This window comes from Coffea eugenioides, chromosome 6, assembly GCF_003713205.1.
Source record: "Coffea eugenioides isolate CCC68of chromosome 6, Ceug_1.0, whole genome shotgun sequence".
NCBI lineage: Eukaryota > Viridiplantae > Streptophyta > Magnoliopsida > Gentianales > Rubiaceae > Coffea > Coffea eugenioides.
In genome coordinates, this window is record NC_040040.1 from 38,607,587 (window position 1) to 38,621,862 (window position 14,276).

The window sequence follows — 14,276 nt, forward strand, 5'->3', positions numbered from 1 at the left end:
ACCTAGATTTATATGCTGTGAACGAATCATACATTTGGATAGGGTTTGGTCTTGTAAAATCTATGCCCATACCCAGACCAAAACCTAGACCAACCTAGACCTATATGTATATATTAAAAAAGATGGAAGAGGCTTAGGTACATGCAAATTTTATTGTATATTTACAGACTAAAGACTAATTTAACTAGATATTCTACCTGAAATGAAGCAAATTTAACTAAGAAATTTTAAGAGCAACTTTATAGCATATATTGATCAACCTAAAAAGGTAATTGTCTATGTTATTTTTTGTAAGTTCTAGACATAAATCTTTAAATGTTGAGGTGTAGATTTTGCATTTATTTCATGACATTTTTGTGTGTAAATAAAACTTATATGGTGGGTATTAATTTCACTCATAAATTCACTATTTCACATATATGAAATACTATTATAAGATAATTTCAATCTAGACTTGAGTACTCCATACAAATAGGTTGAGATGTTTCACATTTACTGCTAGCATTTAAAACCCATTTAGCATGATAGGATACATGGTGGATGGTAATCGCGGCTTTGCATATGCATGTAGTGGTTTAGCCAACTCCAAACCATTTGGAACTTCAGACAAATCAATTTTTTCTAAAGTTTTGGGCACACTCCAAGTAAATGCCTGGACAATCCTCCCTAATGCCATCACACTTAAAGGTGTACCAAGTGCAATCCCCGCACAAGCACGCTTTCCAGAACCAAAGGAAATCATTCTCAACTCTGGATCTATCAGCTCCACTTTAGATGATTTATCACAATCAAAATGACGTTCAGGCTTAAACTCCAAAGGGTTTCCCCAAACTTTAGGGTTTCGACCTAGACCATAGCGGCCCAACAAAATATGGCTGCCCTCCGGGATAAAGTAGCCACCAACAATTGCATCCGCAGTTGAAACATGCGGAAGATTAAAGAAAGTAACAGGATGGAGCCGAAAAGCTTCCTTAACACAAGCTTTAACATAGTTTAACTGTGGAACATCGTATTCTTGAATCAGTCTTTCCTTTCCGACCACTTTATCGATCTCATCCACAGCTTTTTGTAGTAGCTCAGGTTTGTTAATCATTTCTGCCAATGCCCACTCAACTGAAGTTGTTGGACTGTCCATCCCAAAGAACACCTCCTACAAAGTGACATTTGAGTTAATAGATAGTAAGAGTAATACCAACAAAAATTAGAATGCAACTCTCAAATAGAAGACTTCAAATACAAACTCTAAAAATGAACAGACTAATTTAATTAATTTCCAATAAAATTCTAAGTTAATCATGTCAAATCCTTCACGTAATGATTTAGACTGGAACTTCTGGTTATAATCCATCCAATTAAGTGCTTACAATGCACTGAGCTTTGATCTCTTCTTCTGATAACAATGATTTTTCTGTCTCATCCTTCAATGTTATCATAACATCGAGTAGATCTTCGGGCTCTTTCTTTTTCCCATCTCTCCATAGCCTGATTCTTTCCTCTATGATGGGGTCATGGTGCTTGTTCAAAATTCTCATAGCCTTCTTGACACTTTTCTCATGACCCTGTATATCTAACACTCTCAACCATGGCAGATAATCAGATACACCAAAGGCAAACATGTACTTCAAGAGTTTAAAAACTATTTCAACATGCTCTTCTTCCTCTTTCCCTGGGCCTCCATCTTTTCCACCTTCCCCAAAATATCTTTTGCTAAAAATGATTCTCTTAATGACATTTGAAACATAGTGACGAAGGGCAGTTCTTACATTGATGACTGAGCCATCAGAAGAAGAAGATTTGTTGCACTGGTTAAAAATGAAGGAAACATAGTTGTCAGCTTCTTGATTTCTCTTCTCAAGTAGCCATCGAAGTCTTGAAGGCGTTATTAGATGAGTGGTGTACATTTTCCGCATTTTCTTCCATTGAGGACCCAATGGAGAAACCGCCATGCTGAGATATCCACGGCTGGAATGCTGGGTAGCCATGGTAATAGGTCTAGAGGCAAATACTGCATTGTGATTGTGTAAGAAATCCCTAGCTAGCTCTGGAGAATTCACAACAATAACATGAACACTGCCTAGCCGGAAGCACGCAATATCAGTTTCCAATTTTTTCATGATGCCATCAATCCATTGGAATGGTGGAAGGTTTCTGTATAGCTCAAGTAAGCTTCCGACAATAGGCCATGGAGAGGGGCCTGGGGGAAGTTTGGGAGAGGAATGCTTACTGTTCTTTTTTGCATTCCCCAAAAATTTGCCTTTCTTCATGATGACCATGATGAGGAGGGACATCATGAGCAAAAGAATTAGAGAAAACATGATGATCAGAAGTAATATTGCAAAAGACGGTTCTGAATTTCTGGTTGAGCCAGACCTAGAAATAGAACTAATATATAGACATGTCTAGCAAAGATAAGGTAGTATTCAAGTTTGCATCTTTCGGTGGTATGCGTTACAAATCATGAATCTTTTGACACATGTGCGGTAGCTTTGGCATTTATTGACACTTGTTATGAATTTCAGATATCCGATGACATTTGGTGTGAAGCTTTCACATTTCTTGACAGTTGTCTCTTACTTTGTCTTTTGATGAATTTAACATTCAGCTACAACTACACCTGACATTTCTTTCTACAGTTGTCCTTTGTTAAAAAGTAGGATCAATTTTATCAATTGGAATATACTAGTATTTAGTCTCAAGTTTTAGTCTAAAATTTAAGACTTTACCCTATTTTGTATATTTCTTAGTTTATGAATCTAAACAATTAAATATATTTTTTACAGCTTAATTTTTTTTTACTACAAAAGGTGAGAGGTTCATCCTCTAATCGGTTACCAAACGTGGGGTAGCAACCCCTGATATGTCAGCTCCAAGTAATTCTCTAAGTTCAATTGGAGGTTCTCTAACCACCTGCAATCATGATTCATTGCTGATGCTGCTCTTAGCCAAATAGTCGGTGCATTGATTTCCTTCACGCCATGTGCGCCATAGTCTATATTCCTAATCCTTGCTCATGTACTCTCTTATCTAGCCAATCAAGTTATGGAAGGGGGAATAATCCTCCACATTTTGAATAAGATCCATGCTTGCTCTTATCTGGCTTGATTTTTTTTCAATACCACTTTTCTTTCTTTTTAAATGAAGAGTAACGAGTTTCATGTAATATAAATCAAATTGAATCCATTTGTGGGTTAATATATTTTTTGCTTTTATCTGCCACTGCAAATTAAAAAAACCAAAAAGGAACTTCATAAACATTTTAGGATACATATGAGCATTTAAGTCTACACCTAGTTTCAAATTTGACTAAGGCTGTATTTGTCTCCTCGAAAAACTTGGAATTAATGTGGAAACAAAATTGTATCTATCTTGAGTAAAATTTCTGTTGAATACCAAACATGGTGCTAAATAAATTTGGGTTGTGTCAGATTCGAGCATAGTACAAGTTGCTTGAACATTGAAATAGCTAAAGTCTATGTCAACTTGTACTAGTTCAGTCTCCAATACACTAGAAAAAAAAATAAAATTAGATCAACAAACAAGAACACTGAAATGTGGTACCTATCTCAGCATCATAAGTCATAAGGATGAAAACCAAAAAAAGAAGGAAACAAGGAATTTTTTTTTTCAAATTACAGTTTATCTCAAAGAAGAAAATACTTTGCTTATGTTAGACCAAAGTGACATATAAAACCTAGAAAGATTGTGCTTGTGCCGAACAATAAAAGGAAAATGTATCTATGGTGAGATTGAATTGAGGGAATAAAGATTTATTTCTTTTAAAAAAGTAATACACATAAGTTAAAAAGTTAAAATGAAGTTGGCATATATGACATAATTTTGGGCAATAGACTATGTTTATCTATATATTTGTATTTACATATTAGTAAAAACCAAGGGTATGAAGTAGAAACATAAATAATTAATGAGTAATGGAGAAGAATACAAGTGAAGTCTATCTAAGTATCAATTGAGAGAGTAAAATTTTATATCTTATTTTAAAGAGTGAATTATGCAAGAAAGAAATGTGAAAAAGAAGTCCACATGTATGTGTGTGTGTGTGTGTGTGTGTTATTGAAAATTTAGGTATACATGTATCAATATACATCAAGTTATTTAATAAAAAGGTAGGGAAAGTTATTGTAGTTGCTCATTTTTTGCCATGTGGACATTTTAGCTAAGATTTTTTTAAGTACATGGATTTGGGTTCATTAAACTCAAATATCCTCTTTTGCTCATCCAAAAGAGGGCATGAAGTAGAAACATATCTATAAATGTGTATTTATGTATTACTAAAAACTAAGGGTATGAAGTAGAAACATAAATAATTAATGAGTAATGGAGAAGAATAAAAGGAAAGTCTATCTAAGTATCAATTGAGAGAGTAAATGAAGTCGAAATATAAATAATTAATGATTAATGGAGAAGAATAAAAGGGAAGTCTATCTAAGTATCAATTGAGAGAGCAAAATTTTATATCTTATTTTAAAGACTGAATTATAAAAGAAAGGAATGGGAAAAAGAAGTTTAAATGTGTTCGTGTGTGTGTGCATGTATTGAAAATTCAGGTATACATGTATCAATATACATCAAGCTATATCATAAAAAGACATGGAAAGTTATTGTAGTTGCTCACTTTTTTGCCACGTGGACATGCTACCAAAGATTTCTTTAAGTACATTGATTTGGGTTCATTAAACTCAAATATCCTATTTTGCTCTTCCAAAAGAGGGAAATAGAAACATATTAATAAATGTGTATTTATGTATTAGTATAAACTAAGGGTATGAAGTAGAAACATAAATAATTAATGAGTAATGGAGAAGAACAAAAGGAAAGTCTATCTAAGTATCAATTGAGAGAGTAAATGAAGTAGAAACATAAATAATTAATGATTAATGGAGAAGAATAAAAGGGAAGTCTATCTAAGTATCAATTGAGAGAGTAAAATTTTATATCTTATTTTAAAGAGTGAATTATAAAAGAAAGGAATGGGAAAAAGAAGTTTAAATGTGTGCGTGTGTGTGTGTGCATGTATTGAAAATTCAGGGATAGATGTATCAATATACATCAAGCTATATCATAAAAAGACACGGAAAGTTATTGTAGTTGCTCACTTTTTTGCCACGTGGACATGCTACCTAAGATTTCTTTAAGTACATGGATTTGGGTTCACTAAATTCAAATATCCGCTTTTGCTCTTTCAAAAGAGGGCACGAAATAGAAACATATTTATAAATGAATATTTACATATTAGTAAAAATTAAGGGTATATAGTAGAAACATAAATAATTAATGAGTAATGGAGACGAATAAAAGGAAAGTCTATCTAAGTATCAATTGAGAGACTAAAATTTTATATCTTCTTTTAAAGAGTGAATTATGCAGGAAAGGAATGTGAAAAAGAAGTCTATATGTATGTGTCTGTGTGTGTGTGTGTGTATTTATTGAAAATTCAGGTATACATGTATCAATATACATCAAGTTATTTCATAAAAAGACATGGAAAGTTATTGTAGTTGCTCACTTTTTTGCCACGTGGACATGCTACCTAAGATTTCTTTAAGTACATTGATTTGGGTTCATTAAACTCAAATATCCTCTTTTGCTCTTCCAAAAGAGGGAAGTAGAAACATATTAATAAATGTGTATTTATGTATTAGTATAAACTAAGGGTAAGAAGTAGAATCATAAATAATTAATGAGTAATGGAGAAGAATAAAAGGAAAGTCTATCTAAGTATCAATTGAGAGAGTAAATGAAGTAGAAACATAAATAATTAATGATTAATGGAGAAGAGTAAAAGGGAAGTCTATCTAAGTATCAATTGAGAGAGTAAAATTTTATATCTTATTTTTAAGAGTAAATTATGCAAGAAAAGAATGTGAAAAAGAAGTCTGTATGTATGTGTGTGTGTATGTGTATGTATTGAAAATTCAAATATACACGTATCAATGTACATCAAGCTATATCATAAAAAGACATGAAAAGTTATTGTAGTTGCTCACTTTTTTGCCACGTGAACATGCTAGCTAAGATTTCTTTAAGTACATGGATTTGGGTTCATTAAACTCAACTATCTTCTTTTGATCTTCCAAAAGAGGGCAAGAAGTAGAAACATATCTATAAATGTGTATTATGTATTAGTAAAAACTAAGGGTATGAAGTAGAAACATAAATAATTAATGAGTAATGAAGAAGAATAAAAGGAAAGTCTATCTAAGTATCAATTGAGAGAGCAAATGAAGTAGAAACATAAATAACTGATGAGTAATGTAGAAGAATAAAAAGAGAAGTCTATCTAAGTATCAATTCAGAAAGTAAAATTTTATATCTTATTTTAAAGAGTGAATTATGCAAGAAAGGAATGTGAAAAAGAAGTTTATATGTGTGCGTGTGTGTGTGTGTGCAGGTATTGAAAATTCAGGTATACATGTATCAATATACATCAAGCTATATCATAAAAAGACATGAAAAGTTATTGTAGTTGCTCACTTTTTTGCCACGTGGACATGGTATCTAAGATTTCTTTATGTGATAGCCCTACCTTCCCTTAGGGCGTACCCCAAAGGTTAGCGGACTGACTGCCTAACTCTCGCCAGGACTAGCTAACCCAAAATTTACAAAAGGTACTAAAACTCACCATTTACTTCAAATCGTCAATCCAGCATTATATACAATAGGGTCACTAGCGATTCATACTTAAGGTATATACCAAAGTGTTTAACCTTATACAAAGACAAACATGGGTTACTATTATAGAGGAGCTCATACAAATGCCTAAAAGCTATAACTAGCTCAACCCTTCCCAAAAGGCACGATTCCCAAGACTTCGCCCCTGCAAGGAAAACAAATATGACGGAGTGAGCTTTCGCCCAATAAGGTACCACAAGATCATACAGTCGAAGATCACATAGTTTTAACTTTAATTTAACAAGTATGAGCAACTGTTAAGAGAATAATTAAACACCACAACTAGTGTCCAGTGGTACGGGTAAAGGGATACAGTTGCTCTCAGGAGCTAGAGTCCCAGTCGCAGTAGCTTGATCAAAGCCCGTTGACACTCCGTCAACGTTTAAAGTAGCAAAACATTTACCGTAGATCTCCACTTTACACCGATATCCGTCCACCGACCATACCCCTTACCTAGTCCGAACACCAAACAGAAATAGTAGTAGTAATACTCGAGTATATCAGGTTCCAAAGTAACAGTATTCAGAGATTCAGAGATAGATCCCTATGGCCCGTCAATCTATCTCGACCAAGTCCTTGGTGACTCGAGTCGATTAACTAGCCGATAGGGTTTGGGCCCAAGTTCATAGAAGAATTGTTGGATATTAGGATCCAAACAACATCCAATTCAAGTACAAGTAATGTATGTCAAGAGGACAATAAAACAGTCAAACAGTTAAATGAGACCGGGTGAGATAAAGTACACACTCGGCCCGCCCAGAACAACTTAACCGTAATCATACATCCATAATTTTCAGTCACAGAGCAGTGCACTTAAACAACAAATCATGCAAGTGGTACACTCATCGGTCAAGTAGGGCAACGTTAAAAGTTCATCCTTGGATTATGCTCGCGCTCACCAACAAACCCTAAAACAACCAAGGCAAAATAATTATGGTCCCCACATCCAAAGCCAAGTGAACAGAATTCACAATTTAGGCTCGACTATGAATCGTATGCCTATCCAAGTTAACTTTTCAAAACCCAATATACCCGAACAGATTTAGAGTGCAAATCAAGGAAAAATCCAAGTATATTTTAGGGCAAAAACTCAAGTAAGGTTTTGAAATGAAATGAGATCATTTTGGACTCAATGAAACATGAATAACCATCAAGTTCCTTATTTGTTTCATGGCTGGAAATTTTCAGCAGCAAAACAGTGAAAGAAACAAGATGTTTCACCACTTTAAAGTATGATATTCACTCCAATTCACATACACTTGTTATTCAAGGTTTTAGCAAGTAAAGTCAGCAAGATTATGTCCAAAAGACTTCCAAAACTAAAGATTTTGAGGCTAAAAGGCAGCAAAGTGCAAATCTGCCATTCCAACCAGAATTTATTTTTTCTTGCAGCCATGACACAAGCAAGACCATTAGGTTTTTCACCTTCCAACCTTCATAGTTTTCACTCAAATTCACTGGAACAAGTTTTGGCCAAAACCAATTTTGAAAAGGTTCGAAAAACAACAAGGTAATTGGCTGCACTATCACTCGGTCAACAAACACAACTTCAGCCAGCAATTTGGAGGAAAATCCCAATGAAAACCCTTCCATTTCAACCAAAATGCAACACATAAGCAAAGCTTAAAGGTTCACTAAGCATATTACACAAGTACATCACCAAATCAGCCCACAATCAAAGGTAGTAAGCTGTCCCAAAATGCGGACAGCATAACCCCTGTTTTGTCCTAAACTTTATCTCCAAACTCAACACACAATTTCATGGCCAAACCATCCAAATCAAGACCACAAATTATAGGCTATACAAGCTACTAATTTTGGACCATAAAGCCATCAAAATAGACAAGTATTTAGCTCACATGTCACCATATCAAGGCTGGTCATCAAACAAAAATTCAACTCTACAAGCTGGAATTTCCATAAGCAAGCTAATAAAACATGTACAAATTGGAAAAATCACATGGCAAAGCTAAAAATTCATAGTAAACTTGATATTAACATATTAATAGCTCAACTAAAGCTGGAAATTTTGATTCTCTACACCAATCATGAATTTTTTTCACATAATATCCCATAATCAAGCCTTAAATCTCCTCAAAAGCAAGATAAAAGAGATCAAATGGGTTGTAGGCATGATTACCTTAAAACCCTATAAAGAGAGGCTGCCAAGGGCTTGTTCCTCCCAAATCTTTCCACCAAAGATCTTATTCCCTCCTAGATGTCACTTTTTATGGAGTAGTTTGCAAGATTTGGATGAAACTTCAAGGATTCAAGCAACAATTGAAAGTTAAGATGGAGTTTTCTTTTTCTGTTTTTCTCTCAAAGAATTCGCCCAAGAGGAAGCAAGAAGTGAAGGAATGTTAGCCAAAATTTCCAAGATAAAGCCAAAAGTGGTCTTAGTCAAAGAAAGCTTAGATGATTGACACTTGTTGGCATAGGAGTAAACCTATCCTTTTGACTTTCCTTTGTCTCTAATAAATAATCCATATGGTTTTCCTCCAATCCACTCTTAGCACTTTTAATCACATAAATTCTCACATGAAATATTCATTTTACCCACTAAATCTATAACACACCTCACTAGTGGGTCCCACTTCTCAAACATGCTACAAACGTAACACACAAACTTATAGTAGGAGAAGTGCAAAATTATTAACTCAATCATAAAAGTGTCTAAGAAATTTAGGTGAATAGAATAAAATAATAATAAAAAATGTATTTAAAGAAATGAGATAAAATATAAAACTCATCATTCATTCATTTTTTTTCGAGTCCTCACGCTTTAAGTACATGGATTTCTGAGTCCTCACTCCACCAATGTCATGTGTTGGCCCCAACTACCTCCAAAATCTAGAATGCATGTCCTTAACATGTCCTCAAGGGTTTGCATGGTTCTTTCGGATTGCCCATCTGTCTGAGGATGGTATGTGGTACTAAGGTTCAATTTGGTTCCTAAAGCTTTTGTAACTTTTGCCAGAATTGAGATGCCAATCGGGGATCTCTGTCCTAGACTATGCTTACCGGTACCCTATGCAACCTCACAATCTCATCCATGTACAATTGAGCCAACTTTTCCATGGAGTACTTCATGTTTATTGGCAAGAAATGGGCCGACTTGATTAACCTATCAACTATCACCAAATGGCATCATGGCCTCTTTGTGTCCGTGGCAGACCTGAGACAAAGTCCATCGTAATATGCTCCCACTTCCATTCAGGTATCTCAAGGGGTTGTAACAAGTTTGAGGGTTTTTGATGCTCGGTTTTGACTTGTTGACAAGTGAGACAAGTATGAATGTATTGGGCAATCTCCTTTTTCATATTATCCCACCAATATAACCCTTTCAAATCCTGATACACCTTATTACTACCCGAATGTACCGCATATTTAGACCGGTGGGGTTCATCTAAAATTTCATTTTTCAATTCTTCATCTTTCGGTACAACCATTCGGTTTCGATATCTCAAGATCCCTTCAGGACTCAAGTTGAAATCAGGTATTTCTCTTTTTGCACTTTTTCCATCCACTTTTGTATTGCAGTGTCTTTCCTCTAATCCTCTTTGATTCAATCTAGTAGGGCGGATCTCATCGTAATATTTTCGAAAATCACCTTCTAGCGTTCAAGTCGAGGATTCCACTCACTAATTCTTTCCAGCATAGTCCACTCCTTAATCATTAATCCAACCACTTGAGTCTTTCGATTTAAAGGCATTTGCTACTACATCGGCCTTTCCGGGATAGTAGTTAATCGTACAGTCATAATCCTCTAAAAATTCCATCCATCAATACTGCCTCAAGTTCAACTCCTTCTGAGAAAATAGATACTTAAGGCTTTTATAATCTGTATAAACTTCAAAAGTTACCCTATACAAATAATGTTTCCGCTTTTTCAGAACAAAGACAATAGCTTCTAGTTCTAGGTCATGGGTTGGATAATTTCGTTCGGGGGGTTTCAACTTCCTAGAGGCAAAGGCAATCGCATTTCTATTCTGCATTAATACGCACCTTAATCCTTCCCTCGAGGCATCAGTATATACAGTGAAACTGTCCTTTCCATTTGGCAAAGCCAAAACCGGTGCCATGGTCAACCTTTCCTTCAATTCTCGAAAACTAGTTTCACATCTAGTATCCCAAACAAAGTTGCCACACTTTTTTGTTACATCCGTCAAAGGACCGACAAGTTTCGAGAAATTCTTAATAAATTGCCAATAATAACCTACCGTACCTAGGAAGCTACGAATTTTAATAGGGTTTTTTGGCCGCTTCCATTCAGCGACAGCTTTTACTTTCGCCGGATCGACTATGATTCCATCCTTTGAAATCACATGCCCTAGAAAAGAGATTTCTCCAATCAAAATTCACATTTACTGAATTTGGCATATAATTGATGTTCTCTCAGAGTCTGCAAGACGATCCTCAAATGTTGCTCATGCTCCTCATAGGTTTTAGAGTAAACAAGGATGTCATCAATAAATACGACTACAAATCGATCCAAATAGGGTTTGAAAATCTGATGCATCAAGTGTGAGAACCCTCACTTTAAAATACAAATTTTTCTAAACTACTTGCCTTGCTCTAAACTATATATTATGGCTGTCCTTCCTATTTCTTTCCCTTTATCTTGTTTAAGTTTGTATAGCAACTTATACTCTTGGCTAATGATGGTAATTTAAGTAGTTTTGATGGATATGGTGGATTTTTGAGTTAGGGTTTGAGTTGTTCAGTTGTATGTCTTGTTGTTTAGATAGCATATGATGTCTATAAACTGGGATAGGGAGTTGGGAAAGTGGTTCAAGACATGAATGAGAATGTAAACCTTGAATTTATCAAATTTTCAGCTTTAAAGATTGAACTGCCCTGTTTCTGACCAGATTCAATCGTCCATGTTAGAGGTTGAATTAGGCTTAGGTCAAAACATGAACGTTGTAGGAAATGGTGTTATATAGCTGCCTGTAAAATTTTAACTCAATCAGATCACTGTAACATGTGAAATGACTGAAATACCCTTGACTACCAAATGTTCTTTTCCGCGGGTAGTTTTGAGCTTTCACATTTCTAGCTTTGTTTTTCACTTTGATCCATATCAAATAGCCTTTGGCCAAAGCACAAAGTTTAGCCCTATGTTTTAGTTTTCCAACGCATCTAAAAACGTCTCAATCAGAATTGTGTAGCCTGAGTTATTGCCATTTGAATCCAGTGCTGATAACCAGACTGACAATGAACTTCTGGTTCTGTAATCTGCAAATTCGACTTGGATCAACTGTGAACTGGGTTGAGTTGTCTTCATGAAAGTTGTAACCCTTTGTCTTAGATTCGAAACAATATAAAGTTTATACCAATCCGATAAACGTAGCTTCAGTTGTGACCAAAACGCCAAAAGACGTCAAACCTGCTATTTAGCTTTTGTCCTTAAAACTTGGTTTCCGGTTGCATTGTTAGACTTGTGTTGTAATTGGATGATTTTGAGCCTAGTTGAAGGGTTATTGTGGTATCATTTCTTGTGTGTGACTTTGGGGCTGATTTGAGGAAAATAATGGAGCCATAAATGGCTGAAAAATGGATAAATACAAAGGGCATGCCGCCCAAATTTTCACTCGAGAGCTAGTTGGATGTACTCGTGACTTGAGCGAAAGGTTTTTGGGTTGTTCATGTTTTTAAGACCAACTGCTACCTTTTTACTCCAACGTCACATTGTTATTTCGTCGCACTAGTAGTTAACTTGACTAGGCACATGACTTGTAGGCGAGCCTCATTTGTGCATTCCGTTTCTTGGGTTTGTGGATGGGGGAACTATAATTGTTTTACCTTGGTTGTTGTTAGGATGTGACGGTGATCAAAGCCATTCTTTGGGAGAAAACTTTTGAAGTTATCTTTACTTGAACTGGTGAGTGTACCACTCCCCTGATTTATTGCTTAACTAGTTTATTTGTATTTAAAATCTGTCACTTGAATGACTATGAACTCTGTTTATTCTAAATGAGACGAGTGTGTACTTTATCACACTCGTTCTCCTGCTTGTGTGATCGTTTACTGTGTGAATTTGAATCTGTTATCTGTATCTGTGTGACGCCCCAAAAAGTATAAGTGTGAGAACCCGAACATTTTCTAATTTTCTAGGGTTTATTTTTTTTTAATCGCCCGCCTTTTCTACATTTTTTTATTAGAAAAATTCCCCAGATAAAGTTTATGAGCAAAGATAGTTTTAAAATGATTTTTCTAGTATCGGTTAGTTTTTGAGAAATTAAGAGCGTATTTTGGACGTGGGACCCGCTAGTGCGGTAAATGCATTATAATTTTTACAACTTGTTGAAATTTTGTATTAAGTGATATTATTTTACAAGGTGTTAAGATATTTGTATTGGAGAGACAAAAAGATAAGTTTTAAACCAAAAAGGTGACAAGTGTCACCTTGTGATTTAATCTTGGACTTTGACCATTATTTCTTACCTTTACTAATACTCAATTTTGACCCAAAAATCATCCTATTTCTATGCTTCATGGCCGGCTCTCTCTCAAAGGAAAAGAAGAAAAATCTCTCAACTTTCTAGCTTCTCATCTCACTCAATCTTCAATTCTAACCGATTAAACTTGAATTTACTCCATAAAACCTCTTAGTTTGGTGGAGTTGAGCTTGGTTGTGAAGTTGTTTGGAAAGCTAAGGTGACTAATTGCTCTATCTCTTGTATTGCTAAGGTGAGTTGTGAAGAACCACTTTCCTTCCTCTAATGATGTTCAATTCATGATTCGTGGTGGTATAAGATGCACTTTTATGGATTATATCTTGGTTTTGGTTGAATTGGTGAAGTTTTATAATTATTGGGGATTTTTCTGTTTTCATATGGATATGATTGTGTGGTTATATATGATGATTGGAAATGATATTTAAGGACTCTATGAGGTGGAAAAAGTTGTTAATTTCAATCAATTGCTGTTTGGAAGAAAATTGGAAAAAATTAGGGTTTGATGTTCTTCATTCTGCCCGAATTTGTAGCTCCTAGTTAGAGGCCGAATTGGCCTTGGCTTAAAACATGAAAGTTGTAGGGAATGATATTTTAGAGGTGCCTGAAAAATTTCAGGTCAATCGAAGTAGTGTAGAATGAGAAAAGTCGAAATTACTATTGCTATTCTGGTTTTACCCGAATGTAAGAATTGCGCCAGTAATTGGTTGTTTTGGCTGGAATTGCTTCCGAATTGGTTGTTCAAGTCTTCTGATGAAATTTAGCCCTGTATCTTAGATTTCATCTAGTTTTGGAATTTCTGGATTTGGACTTGGATAGCCTGCTTTATGAAGCTTCCGCTAGAATGCGTTCTGTGAATCTGTTTTTGTGATTCTGGTATGGTATCTTGCATTTTTGACCTGGTTACACTCGAAACTGGGTTGAGTGACCTTCTGTAATGTTGTAGCCCTGTCTTTTAGCTTCGAAACTGTGTATCTTGCACCTTCATCCGACAATCGTAACGCCTTTGATGCCATTACCGCAAAATGACGTCAAAACCTGTTTTTCTGGTTTTGAGCTTAACTTTCATTTCCGGACTTTTCCCTAGCTTGACTTGCACTAGTACTACTTGGAGCTTGCTGAATGGCT

The 14,276-nt window shown here is 35.2% G+C and overlaps 1 protein-coding gene across 1 annotated transcript; it reads right to left on the reverse strand.

Annotated features, from left to right (window-relative positions):
• Positions 1–505: 505 nt before the first annotated feature.
• On the reverse strand, positions 506–2,288 carry LOC113774141 (phenylalanine N-monooxygenase-like). Its single transcript, XM_027318710.1, has 2 exons — positions 1,365–2,288; positions 506–1,150 (listed from the first exon to the last, which is right to left on the reverse strand). Exons 1-2 carry the CDS (start codon positions 2,286–2,288, stop codon positions 506–508), a joined length of 1,569 nt encoding a protein of 522 aa, XP_027174511.1.
• Positions 2,289–14,276: the final 11,988 nt, after the last annotated feature.

Excerpts from the sequence above, each read along its gene's own strand:
- LOC113774141 (XM_027318710.1), bottom strand. The coding sequence starts at position 2,288 with ATGTCCCTCCTCATCATGGTCATCATGAAGAAAGGCAAATTTTTGGGG. Across the intron at positions 1,151-1,364 it reads AGATCAAAGCTCAGTGCATT|GAGGTGTTCTTTGGGATGGA; the intron begins GTAAGCACTTAA and ends GTCACTTTGTAG.